Below are 15,874 nucleotides of genomic sequence, written 5' to 3'. Positions count from 1 at the left end.
GCCGCTCCGCGGCATGTGGGATCTTCCCGAAACGGGGCACGAACCCGCGTCTCCTGCATCGGCAGGTGGACTCTCAAGCTCTGCGCCACCAGGGAAGCCCTCCTTAGCTTTTAATTTAGTCTCCTGGTTGAGAACTACTGATTTTAACAAAGTGAATGCAAATAGAGTTTGTTTTGGTCATTTTGCTCCATGCTTTGAGTCCTTGGAGAGACTTGAGGGCAGTAGTTCTCAGAGTGTCATCTCTGTACTAGGAGAGTCAGTATTACCTGGGAACGTGTTAGAAATACAGATTCATGGGCCCGCCCCAGATCTACCCGATCCGAATCTCTGGCAGGGAGACCTAGCACTCTCTGCATTAATAAGCCCTCCAGGTGATCCTGATGCAAGCTAAAGCTTAAGCATTTCATGTAAGTAAAAGCCCCCAACACAGGAGAAGACACTCCCAGAAACATTACTTCTGGAACTCTTGGTTAACTCCTAGTCTGCAACTTGCTTCTGGGGTTCTCATCACCTCATCCATTCAGTTTGCTAGATTCATCTGCATTAGTGTGCTTTCACTTTCCTGCTTAGTTCTCTACTTGGGACATGAGAAAGTTGGGCAAACATCCATAGTTTTAAACACTTTGTGGCCTTCGAAAACAATTCATTTTTAGCCCAGGGATTTGACTCTAGAAAATGATATATCGGAGTATTCCTTCCCCCCAGAGAACTTTGAATTAGCGTACATTATATTTTCCCAGTGGCATCCCAACACTTTCCTTGCCACATCTTAGTTTTGTATAAGGAACGAACCATGTTTTGTTTTGTTTTTCACTTGATGAATCTTGAAAAACATCTTAAGCATATGTAACTTTCAAAGAAGAAGTCCTCAGGAAGTTGCTTCCCTCTAAAAGATAAAGTGCCCATAGTTAGTAAAATTAAACTTTGCGGAGGCAGAGACATATAGCCACATGAAAAAGTGAACAACACTGTTTTATAATGTTGCATTTGCCTTTCACAGCAGATAATTCTTGCAAAGTTCTATTAACGATACTTCCAAGAACCAGTTCTCAGAGCTGAATTTTTTTTTTTTTTTTACGGTACGCGGGCCTCTCACTGTTGTGCCCTCTCCTGTTGCGGAGCACAGGCTCCGGACGCGCAGGCTCAGTGGCCATGGCTCACGGGCCCAGCCGCTCTGCGGCATGTGGGATCTTCCCGGACCGGGGCATGAACCCATGTCCCCTGCATCAGCAGACAGACTCTCAAACACTGCGCCACCAGGGAAGCCCTCAGAGCTGAATTTTTCCCCCCCAACCTCATTACAAGTCTCGCCTCTTGCTCCCTGTTTGTGGTACCAAGGCAGAAGGAAAATCAAACAGCCCAAGTCCTCCATGGGGAAAGAGGAACACATGTGTGTCGAGCTCACTGAATTCCTGGTACATGCATAGAGGACCATTTCCCTGTAGCAACTAAGGGACCTGGTTTCTACCTGTAGGTTCCTCACAGGGACACAAGCATTAGCCAGAGGTCTAATTCTGGATAATAAAGTGAGTCAGGGTTTGCTTATGAAATATCAACTTTAAGTGCAATAGGTGAGGGAATTCAGGTAGGAAAGTCCATCATGGTGTAAAACTTTAATGAAAAGACTTTGTGTTCTAGAGGCTCAATGATAACTCCAGTCAGAGGGACAAACAGTGGCCTCTTGGCTCAGGTATGGTCCTGCTGGCCTCTCCAGCCTCCTGGCCACCATTGTCCTCCTCACTCCATGCTTCAGCCCAGAGACCTTTTATTCAGGTCCAGAAGCCTGTCTTCCTGACTCAGAAGTTTTCCATGTGAAACCTCTTCTGACCCCTTCTCCCCCAGAACTATATCATATCTCCACAGTAGATGCTTTCACAGCATGTTTCCTTTGTGGCTCTTATCACAGTTGTAGTTGAATGGTTAATTTGTAAAGTCTGTTCTCCTGCTAGAATAAACATCCCATGAGGATAAGGATTGTGTCTTTCTTTTTCCCAATTGAATCTGATGCCCGGCACAGCGCCACGGTGCCAACTAGACACTCAAGAGCTATTTGTCGATTGCTTAATCGAACAAGCCAATGAAGGGATGAATCAAGCAAGCCTGGCGCTGGCACAGGAGTGTTTTTAGATACTGACCCTTATGTTTTGCTCTTAACCTGTACTTTTGCTTTTCCGTCTTGTGTTTTAGTGAGTGTTCCCTGTGATTCACCACACCGTTTCCGGTGTGACAACAATCGCTGCATTTACCGTCACGAGCTGTGCAACCATGAGGATGACTGTGGAGATGGAAGTGACGAGAAGAAGGAGAACTGTAAGCAAAAGTCAAAAGGGAGAAGGGAGGGCTTCCCGGGTGGCGCAGCGGTAGAGAGTCCGCCTGCCGATGCAGGGGACACGGGTTCGTGCCCCGGTCCGGGAAGATCCCACATGCCGCGGAGCGGCCGCACCCGTGAGCCATGGCCGCTGAGCCTGCGCGTCCGGAGCCTGTGCTCCGCAACGGGAGAGGCCACAACAGTGAGAGGCCCGCGTACCGCAAAAAAAAAGGAGAAGGGGAAAAAAAAAGGGCCCCCAATTGCTTGCAGTTTGCAAAATGTACCTCAGGGATTTCAGTTTGTTCTGTAGAGGCTTGAGCTGCACCTGTGAGTGCAGATCTCCGTGGACATTATTGTTTGCAATACCCTACAAACACGCATTTACTCAGATGCAACCCTTCCCCGCTTCTTCCTATTTCATTTGAACCAGATGTTGGCAAGTTCCTTAAGAAAGCGAGAACAAATACTAAATAGCGGCTGAGTCACACTTGACAAACTAATGGTTTCTCTCTTTTCAAAGATGAGGTTTGGTCACTCTTCAGCCTAGAGTTTCTAATTGCCAGTCTAGGCATGGGAAATTCTCAGTGCCCCACTGAAAAGATCATGTTAAATACGGCAGCTCTGGTGTTCACAGAGCTTATCTAATATCCTTCTTTAAAATGAAAATGTATTTCCCAGAAGAGAAAGATGATAGATTATTTTAAGAGATAAGTTTCAAACTGGCTGCATTTAATATTTTAGATATTGAAAAATCTGTGCTTTTACGTTTTGAGACTGTTTTCAATCTATCCATTGAAGGAGAGAGCTGATTAATTTTCTGGGCAATTTCATTTACCTAGAAAAACTCAGTGAGGAAAATTATTTCTCTTGAGTCGAATTACTTTTTTTCCTAAAAGGATATTATCTGGGAAAATTTAGATAAATGCTTAACTTTTCTATTTTCTATTCCTTATATTGATGTGGGCTTAGAATGCTTACTGTCAGCTGCTATCCCAGATGGCCATCCCGGGGACTGGGTGTCAGGGGCACTTTGATACTATTGCCATGTTCAAGTTTGTACCCTCCCGCTCCCTCACCTTTTTGGGGCAGAGATGAACCTGTGGTTATAACATTGTTAATATGTTTGTTTGAAGCATAGCACAAAAGAATGAAAACCCAGAAATAAAACCTTCTTTAAAAATTGGAGCAGGTTTACCCCTTTCCGTCTTCTCTTTCCATTTTCCCTATCAAATCATGCCATTTTTCAGTGGAGCCAGACATTTGTAGCATGTGGTCAAATCCCAGAGTGGAAAAAAAGGGGTAGTAAACTAAAATTCTTCTCGTGGAGCAGGAAGTTAGAGGAATCACTGCTAGCCATCACAGTAGGCAAACTGCAACATTTCAATAGCTTAAAACAGCAGAGGACTAAAGTTTGATGAAGGTCAGGCAGCTCCCTCCATCCTGTAATTATGCCATCTGGAACACATAGTCTTCAAGGTTGCTGAGGCAAGAGAAGAGAGAAATGGAGGAGACAGTTTCCTAAGTTCCTGGGCCTGGAAGTGACAGGTGTCACGTGTGCTCACAGTCCATTGGTTGGCAGTAGTCACGTGGTCCCAATCTAACTGCAAGGGGGACTGGGAAATGCAGGGAAGTGCATGGATATTTAGTGAACACCATTTGTTTCTACCACAATTTACCCTGGTGTCACTAAAATTCTCTGTGCACTTTTCTTTCCATGCGTAGAACACTCTTAACCCCTCCCCCAGGGACATAACCCAGAGTCCCTCTCAGTAAATGAAATCCAGGAGCTCCAGGTGACAGGCACTAGTCATGCCATCAATTCCAGATGTGTTTCCTCTTGGTCTGGAGACCCATAAACTAAGAGACTGGTTTTATTTGTGTCTCCTGCCCCCAGTAGATAGTGGTAGAACAGGGGGAGCATAATGGAAATAAACATCCTCATTGGGAAAGAAAGAATGAGAGACTCATTGCCATCCCTGTTCTGTAGCAATTCTGAAATGCCACTGGGCTATGGTGGCACATGTTGGCCCAGGACAGTCCTGATTTACGTCTGTTGCCCTAGTGGAATCGTTAATAGAGCTCCTTTCCCTCTCACAAGCGTATCGACTTGGAGAGTAAATTGTATGTTTACCCTGTGCAGACATCGTGAAGGCCCTTATATAGTGGGGAATGGAGGGGATTCATTGATGAGGTCAAGACTGCTCTCAGAGGAGCACCTATGCCCGTTTTTCCTCATTGTCTCTGCCTCCGCCCTTTGAGAGTGGTTGCTTGTCTATATCCCCCTACAAGGGATTGTAGGGAAGCGCACGAACAGAGTGGTTGCTTGTCTATATCCCTCTTCAAATGAAGAGGGAACAGGGGAGTATATGCCCTCCTTAGGGGCAGTACAGCTTTCCCAGCCACTCCCTGCTTGTAGAAAGTTGGGGGCCCAAGAGGTTTGTCACCTCAGTCACAGTGTTTTGGTTTATTTGGTCATATGTTTCGGAAACCGAGCAGGCTTTTGATCTGCTTGCTTCCGGTTAGTTCTAAGCGTCAATAACCTTACTCAGTGTTTTTGTTTGTTTGCTTGTTTTGGTTTCGGGGTTTTTTTTGGAGACACAGTTCTTGAACTTGTTGCATGTCTTTGCTTTGTTTCCCTCATGCACCTTTGTGTCAACTTTGTCAGTTATATTCAGGCCAGAAAAGTTAGATGGGCAGTCATTTAATTCAACTAAGAGATTTGACTGGTCCTTTTTAAGCTTCAGAGTCTTGTGTCACCTAAATGCAGTAGGTTCTCTGCACACTGCAATTTCTGGACTTTATTTTCTTTGATTTCTGCTTGTAAATCAACTAGTTCTTCCCCGAGCTTATCTCTTTCTTGCCAAACTCAGGTAATGGCCACCCGTGCACATTATTAACATTCCATTTTCTAACCTCTTTGCCCAGATTGACAAGTTCAGTAAACATGTGGTCCGCCTTCCAGTTTTTCCAAGGTGACAACTTTATAAATACTTTGCCACTGCATAACACAGGCCTCCATCCTTCCCTCCTTTGGGATCACTTTCCTCGTTGCCTGCCTCCTGACTGACGCCAATGCCGAATATTTTAGGTTTTGTTACGGAAGTGCCCTACTTCTATATCATTTAGGGTAATTAATACTAGTGACCACAACCAACAAACCTCAAACTCTCAGTGGTGTGATGTAGCCAAGGCTTATTTCTCACTCACGTAAAGGCCAGTGCAGGTTGCACGCCCTTCTCCATCTTGACGCGAGGCCACCTGATACACATGGTCCCTGGCTTGCTGAGCAGGGAGGCACATAGGCTTTAATAGCTTCAGCTCAGAAGTGACACGTGTCACCTCCAACTCATAGTCCATTGGCCTGAACTAGACACATGGTCCCAACCTAACTGCAGGGGAGACAAGGAATTGTAGGGAAGCGCACGAGCTTATTTGTGGAAATACTGCCTCTGCCACAGAAGGAGGCGTCGTGTTTCACAGAAGAAAAAGTTTTGACTTTATCTTATTCTTAAATTTTAGGTGTAGAACCGACTCCTAGACCTTGTACAGAAGATGAATTTAAGTGTAGCAATGGACGTTGCATTTCACAGCACCTGGTATGTGATGATGTCAATGACTGTGGTGACCATTTTGATGAGACGGGATGCAGTAAGTAAATACTTTTATACTTTTATACTTCATTGTAGTAACTCAGGTTAACCTACTGGAAGCATGCAATAACATAAAGTAGACGATAACCATGTTTCTCTTTAATTTACACATTGTGTTCTGAACTGCAGTCAAGCCCATAGCTACCTGTTATTGAACACTTATTCTATACCAGACATTGTGCTAAACAGTACATGGATTATCTCATTTCATCCCTGTAACAATCCTGTGAGTTAGGTATTGTCTGTCTTTCTGTCTCTCTCTTTTAAACAAGTGAGGAAACCAGCTTACAGGTTAAATAAATTGGCTATGTCTTACTGTTATTAAGAAACTGAGTCAGGATTTGACTCAGGCGTATCCTCAGGGCATATCCTCTTTCCAGTTCATTAGGTGCCTCTCAGCACCTTGAAGCTATTAATTTTGTTTCTTAGTTTGTACATTTTTTTCATCTTAAGCCAAATGCAGTATCTTTGGCACATAGGGGAAGAGTGGTTGGTGAGAATGGTCACAGGGGAGGGGACCTTGGAAGGACCACTTATTTTTAAGATAGGATTTTGTGTAGGGAAAGGATGATGTATGCAATCAAGGGATGATTCTAGCTTAATATTGTGATGGAAATCTTGGAAGGGCACGCTAATAATTCGCACTTTGGTAGTCCTTTATAGCATTTATGAAATGCTTTCACATACATTCTCTAATCTGTCACTCAAGATAGCTCCAGGGGATTACTGCTATTATGTCTAACTATATAATAAAGCTCAGAGAGCTTAAGTAACTTGCTTGAGGTCACGCAGAGTGGCAGAGGCAGAATTTGAACAGTCCTGGGACTGCAGTCTGGAAGAGCCGGCTTCTAGCTCCTCTGCAACTAGCTGTGCCACTTTGAGTATATACTGACTTGGTCAGGCCTCGATTTCTTCTTAGGAAAAAGGAGGGAGTTCTTCAAACCCTACAAGCCTGGACTTAAGTCACCTTAGTTAGCTCCACATGCTTTCAATTTTGTGGGCTTTAATCGCCTTTTTCTGAGGCGCCCCAAAGACTTCCTGGCAAATTTTCTCCTGTGTGGGTTACGAAAGAAGATGAAGAATCAGCCATATTGAGTTGATTTGCCATTTGTTTCACACACTTTCTCAATGGGGCCTGGAGTCTCTGACATAATAATGTGACTTGATTAAATATTTAAAAAGCATAAACATGATGGAATTTGTAAAACCCAAAGGTAGATTTGGGTTCTGCTGCCTAGAGACTGATATGTGAATGTTTCCAGGACTTTGGAATATTTCCAAGTTAGGCTTAGGTCAAACACTGGTTTCTCTTTTAGTTACCTGTGCCAATTAAAAGCCTTAAAATTAACCTCAGTACTTTTAATTCAAATGACATTTAATTAAAAGCAGGGTTTATTTAAAGGAAATAGGTATCACAGGCATTAATATGGTATGGAAGCAGCATTTCTTTTCAGATATTAAGCGGATCTGTGATATGGAATTCACTCTTACTGCAGTGGGCTAATTTGACTATGTCGACATAGAATTCTTATTTAAAACACCAGTTCTTTGATGCTGCTAATCCACTTGCTTTCCTTTTCTTTTCCTTTCTTCTCCTCTTCCTCCTGCTTTTCTTTTAAACAGGATCACTGAAGTGTTTTGGACATACGTTTTCTTTTTTAAAAACATTTTAAAATCATGAAAGGAAAGACATTAACATTTTGCTCATACCATTGAGGGATAAAGAAAAGAAGTTAACCTCAGGTTGCAAATATTATTTATGTGATTACAGAGATAGATTGACCTGCTATTTCTCTGTCTGGTAGTTCTTATTCCTTCTTCATAAAATGGAAAATAGAGTGTCTACTTCCGAAATAGAGTATCATATATCTGGGTTGGGGGAGGTCTCTTGTATTATGAATTAAAATGGTGATTGTTTTCAAATGAAAAAAGTTACAGGAAGGTCTTTACATCTGAGGATGAATCTCATAATGTTATAGGGTTCTGCTCTCGTTAAAGTAAAGACTCTTGCTTCACAAGAGTATAACTCATTCAAGGGAACACTTGGTCCAGAAATTTTTACCTCCTGGGATCCCTAATCACATTGTAGATTTTAGAGCTGGGGAGGAAATCACAGAGCCTCATGGTGCACTTGAGACTCAAGAGGTTATGTGACTGGCTCAAGGCTATTCATGTTGATAAAAATAGGGTCACATTTATTGAGCAATGCTGTGGAGACATTACTTACCAACCTTACAGAAATTTAAAAGGTAATAGAGAAATACTATGAGAAACTTCATGCCAACGCATTAGACAACTTAGGTGAAATGGATAAATTCTTAGACAAAAAATGCTAAAACTGCCTCAGGAAGAAATAGAAAATCTGAACAGACTTATTTAGCAATGTGTCATTGTTAAGAGCTCAGACAAGACCTTTATTATAAGAGTTTCACGTATAAAGCTTTCAAGTATGAAATCCAAGGGCAGCATTCCATTGAAGGTCATTGTGCTTTATTTTATTTTGTGTTTTTGAAACTGAATGTTTTCAGTTTATTCAAACCACATATACTCATGGTCATTGTACCTTAAGGCAGCGGTCCCCAACCTTTTGGCACCAGGAAGACAATTTTTCCACGGATGGGAGCTGGGGGTGGGGTGATGGTTCAGGCAGTAATGCGAGCGATGGGGAGCGATGGGGAGCGGTGGGGAGCGATGGGGAGCGGTGGGGAGCGATGGGGAGCGGTGGGGAGCGGTGGGGAGCGATGGGGAGCGGTGGGGAGTGGCAGATGAAGCTTCGCTCTCTCGCCCGCTGCTCACCGCCTGCTGTGCGGCCCTGTTCCTAACAGGCTTCGGACCGGTAGTGGTCTGCGGCCTGAGGGTGGGGGACCCCTGCCTTAAGGGACCCTGAGAAGTGGCTAAGTTCACTTCATTGCCTACTATAGAAGACAAATAGATATACATCTATTTTTATTTAAAAGAATTGAGTCAGGAGATACCTGTATCAGTGTCTTTTATTTATACGTGTGTGTATATATATATACATGTATACACACATTTGAGATGTATATATTTATATATAAACATTATTTATATATAAATATAATTATATAATATTAAGATAATGGAGCAGGTGGTTACAGTTGTAAAGAGTCCCTGGCTGTGATTCTGTCCAGAACTGGGTGCTCCGAGAATGAGCCTGGCAGTGCTGAGTATAATCGGAAAATTGCCTCAAGGATCTAACATTACATGTATTTGTACAAATGGTTTTCAAGCCATTATCAGATATCCCTATACAGAGGTCTCTGATACTCTGCAAAGCTTATGGAAAGGGGTCATCTCAAGATGTTCTATAATTGGCTATCTGTAGGTGTTCTTCTGATATACCACTTGACTGTTCATTTGTGGCTGATGTGCTTTGTACTTTTCATTTATAGTGCTGGGATTTTGTTTTTCAGATACAGGAAAAGAAAGGTCATGTGCTGAAAATCTATGTGAACACAACTGTACCCAATTAAGTGAAGGAGGATTCATCTGCTCCTGTAGAGCTGGGTTCGAAGCCAATAGTTTCGACAGAAACTCCTGTGAAGGTAGAGTATATTTCCTCCACTTCCTATTAGGGAGAACCTTGTACTTTTTAGATTCTCCATGCATTCCCTTTTACTAAACATGGTTTAGTTCCCTTCATGGGGCTAAGCTCATGGTCCTAGCTCATGATCTAGGACCATGACTCAAGGATGCCAGCTGCTTTTTCCCCAGGCTATCTTACTGGTGCCTTGCAGAGCATTGGGCCATAGCTCATCTTCAGTAATGTCTGTGAAATTGATATGATTAATGAAGACCTGAGTGATGATGGCTATTTATTGTACCAGTGTCTGAGATCAAATTTTCTTTTTTTTTTTCTTTTTAACGTCTTTATTGGAGTATAATTGCTTTACAATGTTGTGTTAGTTTCTGCTGTATAACAAAGTGAGTCAGCTATACAACACAAGCCTTACTTTCTTCAGACAACACGTATTTATTACATACCTCCTTACGTCAGACGGAAATGAGTTCCCAGGTGTGGAGTCCTAAGGGAGCTTATCAAGAATGGTAAATATCAAGTATGATTTTAGGTGTATTTGATCATTTGAATTTACTGTTCCTATCTCATGATGTGCCATACTCAGATGATTAGAATAGTCCTTTTAAGGGCTGAAGCTTAAGAACTCAGTTGAAAAAACCAATCAATGACTTCCCTTTCTGAAGCCAATTAGCAGGAGGGAAGTGGTACCAAATATCAACAGCACAACAGCTGCTTCCCCAAAGGGAAAATCTTGTTCTGCTGTTGTACAGAGTCAGACTGCTTCCGTTTAAGTCTGGTCTTTGGGACTTTGGGTTCAATAATAGTCCCTACCTCAGAGAGTCTTGTTGGAAGATTAAATGAGGAAAAAACATGAAAAGCATGTGAAACAGTGTCTGAAGCTTGGTCAGTGTTCCACAAACATTGGCATCATTGCTTATGTTCATCTGCACTCTTCTCATCCTTATTGCTCGTGAAATATGGATTTAAACAGAAGCAGGGTCTCTAAGGAATGGATGGGAGCAGATGTTGCCCACTTGGTTTTATTTTGCCTACAGATGTCAACGAATGTGAGCAATTTGGGGTTTGTCCCCAGAACTGCCTTAACACCAAAGGAAGTTTCGAGTGTTCCTGCGCTGAAGGGTTCAGGTCCGTGACTGACAGCCACGGAGGACGGTGTGCAGCTGACGGTAGGATGGTTGACCTCGGGATTAACTGATGTACTCAGCAGTGCTGATGAGTACAGTATACCAGGAAATAAACTTTAGAGTCTTATTTTGTAAATTCACCAGCTACTTCTCTTCCAACACCCATCCACTCTCTTCTCTCTCCTCCCCTGCCAACCCCCCAACAAATACATAGGAGTTAAAACAAGAGTCAGGGGTTACGTATTATTCTGGATTTAGCCTCTGGTCCACCTGGATAAAAACTTCAAAAAGTGGACAAGATGTCACTCTCCAGAGGATTCAAACAACAAGTGCTTCCCTGTAGCATGGTGGTCACCAAAAGCTCCCAGTCCACTGAGGTCAAGGTTTGAGGCCCAGTAATCCAAAGCGGGTCACAAAAAACATTCCATTCAATGGGTCGCAGTCAGTTGGGGCAAATCAGGGACATTCTGTTGAGAAATGTCTTTTTATTGTTCATGGACTACTGATCACAGACAGAAAGCATCTGGCTTATTTGCGACTTCAATCATTAGCTCTACATTTTAGGTTAATGCCAATATTTGAGAATCAGGCCTAAGTGAAAGCAGTAATAAATACTAGATAGAAATGACAATAAAAGTCAGAAGTATCATAGTCCAGATTTCCAGAGGTCTGATCTAAATCAACATATCTCAGTTAAGGGGTCTTTACGGTCTTATAGATTTGAATGTAAAGTTTGTAAATGAGTTTAAGGACTTGATAAGAAAATAGCATTTTTATTTTGCAAATGAAGGGTAAAATGGCTGTTCAATTTCTTCATACAAATTGGGCTTTTAAAGCACACATTTGACTAGCATACTTAAATATTTTACCCTCCAAGCATTTTTGACACTGAAGGAAAACTAGGATAAAGGCATTTGAACAGTTGGTGTGGTAATTAAGCAGCAAATTAGAAAATGTTTAACTCTTAACTGACGAGATGACTGAAATAAATTAGAATATTTATATAAAACATTATGTCAAGATAAAGGAAATATATAAAATGAACTTTCAAAAGTTACTTAAGTTAGATTCAACTGACATTATGCAAGTAAATTAAATTTTAAAAATTCTAGGCAGTGCATCTTGGAATGAGTCACCATTTACATAGCTGCTTTAAGTAAAAAAAATTTTTTTTAAACCAAGAACAAGCTGTTTTTTGTCATTAGCTAGAAGCTAAATTGGGTCACAGAGCTGATTGCCTGCTAAAAGAATCATTAAAATCTGTCAGTAAAGAATGGGAAATGAGGACTTCCGGGTAAACTTTTAGTATGACTCTACATATTGTATTTCTTCTGTGAGACTGAATGTCTACAATCTTGTCTGTTTTACTGTCAGTGAAAAAAAAATCAGTGAAAAAGAAGTAGCTATCCAGGGGTCTCAGTCTTGGCTTAGCTTTAAACTGTTGCCTAAAGATAAAGAACTGATAATATCCCTAACAGAAATGTTAGCTTTCTACCTGAAATGGAGACAAGGATGTCGACAGTCACAGATTTTGCAACCCAGTTGATGGTCCGCTCTATTCATTAACAGAGATCAAGTTTTAGAAAATTTCATTTTTGTTTTGTTTTGTTTTGTTTTTTAAGGGCAGGGAGGATATCTTCTGTTTTATATCCTACTGTTATAAATAAAAGTTCAGGTAGCATTCAAACAGATTAATCAGCCCTTCATTTGTTTACAGGTTACCCTCCTTTGCTGCTACTGCCCGAAAACGTGCGAATTCGAAAATACAATCTCTCATCTGAGAAGTTCTCAGAGTACCTTGAAGACCAGGAACGCATTCAGGCTATGGATTACGATTGGGATCCAGAGGGCACAGGCCTCAGTGCGTATGAACTGTGGCATCGGTCATTGATAGCAGTTGAATACATTGAATTATAAAGTGTTGAACTTTGGGGAATTTATTTCTAATGAGTGAATGTTGTTGCCTGAGTGGAAGAGGATGCTGCCCCCCCGCCCACCCCAAGCATGCTCCAGACAATTTAGCTGTGGCCGTGCGTCCCAGCCAGTGTTTCCCACCTTCTCACGGAACCTTCTCCCATTTCTGGGGACTGTCCTTTCAGGATCACCTCATGTCCCTTTGTTTACTATCTCCTTGTCTTTGCCCTTGCCTTCCCCACCGTTGTACACTTGGAAAATTCCTACTCAAAGACCCAGTTCAAAGTCACCTCCCCTCTGAGGTCTTTGATAATCCCTCCTGGCACAGTTCTGTGAGCCTGTAGCATTTTATACACGCTTCTACTAAAGCACATGTTATGTTGAGTTATAGCTAATTGTCCACGTATTTTTCTCCCTACATCTTAACTGTGTGCTCTTTGGAGACAGAGATTGAATCGAATTCATCTCTACATGCCTGGCATCTGACTCAGGATCTAGTACAGTGTGTGTGGTGGGTGTTCAATGAAGGAAAAATGAATGATGCTTACCGTGGAGTCTCTCATGGCTCTGTATGGCGTGTGGGAGACGGTAGTGGGGCAGGAAAACTTGTGTTCTATGCCTGTCTCCCTCATCTACTAGCTATATGACCTTAAATAATTGTAACAATTCTCTGGATCTCCATTTCTTATCTGTAAAATAAAAGCAGTAATCTTGTTCGGCCTGCCTCCCTCTGAGAGTTGTTTTGAAAACCAAGTGAGATGACCGATATGAAAATGCTTTGCAAACTAACTATGTAAGATTTATTGCTGTTGTGTTTTCACATTTCACTATACAATACAATGAAATTTTCAAGAATGGTTCAGGGAACTTCCCTGGCAGTCCAGTGGTTAAGACTTCGCTTTCCAGTGCAGGGGGTATGGGTTTGATCCCTGGTCAGGGAGCTAAGATCCCACATGCCTCGCGGCCAAAAAACCAAAACATAAAACAGAAGCAGTATCATAATAAATTCAGTAAAGACTTTAAAAGTGGTCCACATCAAAAAAAATCTTAAAAAATAAAAAGAATGGTTCATACCTAGGAAAGTATGTGCCTTGAAAGTCACAGTCTTCCTATGCTTTTGGAACCCGTGTCCCCTGCATTAGCAGGCAGATTCTCAACCACTGCGCCACCAGGGAAGCCCCGCGGACTCAAACTCTTAACAGTTTGCCCCTCGTTTATCTATATGTTCTGTTTTGGAAACTAGAACGTGATCCTAATGGGGGCAAATAGGCTGAAATATATTTTAATGGATTACCTTCAAATAGAGAGGACTAAGTATCAATAAGTTATCAATTGAAGCATTTGTAGCTAATAGCTCAAGTATGATAGATTTTGAGGTTTGATCATACTGGTTAAATTGAATTATTAGTATTATAGGAACACCGAAGAGGTAGAGGTGTCAGTGAATGAACAGTACGTCACCTGATTAGAACCAGTTTCTCCCTTACCTGGTGTTCCTAACAGGAAACTGACCTGTGTGTCTTGCCTCCGCAGGTGTTGTATATTACACTGTGCTAGGGCACGGCTCTAATTTTGGTGCTATCAAACGTGCCTACATCCCCAACTTTGAATCTGGCAGCAATAATCCTGTGAAGGAAGTTAACCTGGATCTGAAATACATAGTGCAGCCAGATGGATTAGCAGTGGACTGGGTTGGAAGGTAAGTTTAACCTCATTCTCCTCTTGCCTATTCTATCTTCCTGGCCAGATCTCCCCTCTGCTCACCATGGCACATGAGTTAAACTGGCCCAGATTATGGGCACACTCAGCCTCAGGGGCAGCTGGGTGATGCCTGGGCTTCCTGTAGCCTCAGCAACTACCTCTGCTTCCCCATTGTGTCATATAAACATCATCACTTCCTATATTCTATGTGTGCCATGAAAATTTTAGGAAAGCCCCACGGTCAAGATTTTATATTTTATCTAGGAGAGCATTCTTGCCAACAGAGTTCTGGATTCCAAAATGAACTTTCGGTATGGCAGCGCTGTCCATTTTGTGAAGAAATGGGACAGACTTACGTTCTACCAGCAAAGCAGTTGAGATGAAACATGTTTCTTTATGGTATTGTTTTGAGGAGGAACAATCCACATGGTGTGTTTTTAGGAGGCTATGTTGTCTGAACAGATTGGAAATTTGACTTCCCTGTATAATCTTTGGGTTTGAGTTAATAGAGCTGTTAGCTTTGATCTGCTCTTCTACTCCTTCTAGAACTTCAGGGACCAGAGCCAGACATTTTGGACGATACCTAAATAAGAACCTTAAGTAGGTTTGTCATCAGATACACGCATGAGAGGCAAACTGATGTGGAAGAATTAATAAGCTCCTTCTTCAAGGAAGAGCCTTGGGTTGGAATGACGTTTGTGGGAAAGTAATTACATTACAATCAGAATTCAACCGTTTGTAGAACCTCTTATGTCCTTGAAATGAGCTAATAAAGGAAAATGTTTGCTGCACTCTGGGAGAACAGAGAATCCTTTGTAGTATTAATTAATTTTCACCTTTTCGCTCACTTGTCTGGTGCTCTTGGAAGACTTGAGCATCTCTGCAGAAGTTAAGTAGGTCCCACTGCGCCTGCAGCGTAACAGGAGACTCATTTCAGCAACTTCTGTCAGGAAACAGGAGTTCAGAGAGTCATGAACTGGAAACTCTAGACTTTAGCGCTTCCTTCTTCAAACCAACCAACCAAGATCTGTCTTCTTGTTTGAAATTTTACCTCTTTCTCAGCCTTAATGAATGAGTAAATTTAAGCAACTGCTGGAACTCTTTCTGCTTGTTAGAGACTGAGACCTGAAGCCTTAGGGATGGAATAAGGGCAGGATGGCTTTGCTGAGTTTGTTATTTTGAATGGCTATTTCCACTCATCCTTGGAGCTGATGCCAGATTCCTAGTGATTCCAATGGGCTCTTGGCTGAGGAGGAAGCCAACTCACAGGCAGTCAGAATGAAAGGCCAACAGTGCCTCACAACTCCTATCTAGAAGCAATTGTCTCATAATAATGCTGGATGTGAGGTTCATCATCATTACCAATCCTGGCTGATACAGCTGCTTTGGCTGAATATCCCCTTCATCCGAGTCAGAATGAAAGGCCAACAGTGCCTCACAACTCCTATCTAGAAGCAATTGTCTCATAATAATGCTGGATGTGAGGTTCATCATCATTACCAATCCTGGCTGATACAGCTGCTTTGGCTGAATATCCCCTTCATCCGATGCCCCATCACTTGTAACTTTCTACAGATGTCCCTTTGGCTGAAGAGATCGGGGCATTCCTTGGGAA

General features: G+C 42.2%; 1 protein-coding gene across 1 annotated transcript in view; it reads left to right on the top strand.

Annotated features, from left to right (window-relative positions):
• The window catches only part of LRP2 (LDL receptor related protein 2), a 194,855-nt gene that overhangs the window by 144,332 nt on the left and 34,649 nt on the right, over nt 1-15,874 (top strand). Inside the window, exons 62-67 of the mRNA XM_007452631.1 lie at nt 2,188-2,310; nt 5,828-5,956; nt 9,393-9,524; nt 10,555-10,686; nt 12,362-12,505; nt 14,092-14,257. Coding sequence (XP_007452693.1) covers nt 2,188-2,310; nt 5,828-5,956; nt 9,393-9,524; nt 10,555-10,686; nt 12,362-12,505; nt 14,092-14,257 — 826 coding nt within the window. The remainder of the gene's footprint in view (nt 1-2,187; nt 2,311-5,827; nt 5,957-9,392; nt 9,525-10,554; nt 10,687-12,361; nt 12,506-14,091; nt 14,258-15,874) is intronic.

The sequence above is a fragment of the Lipotes vexillifer genome, unplaced genomic scaffold (assembly GCF_000442215.2).
Source record: "Lipotes vexillifer unplaced genomic scaffold, Lipotes_vexillifer_v1.1 scaffold454, whole genome shotgun sequence".
Classification (NCBI taxonomy): domain Eukaryota; kingdom Metazoa; phylum Chordata; class Mammalia; order Artiodactyla; family Lipotidae; genus Lipotes; species Lipotes vexillifer.
The sequence above is the reverse complement of the archived record's forward strand: the minus strand, read 5'-3'. Positions and strand labels throughout refer to the sequence as shown.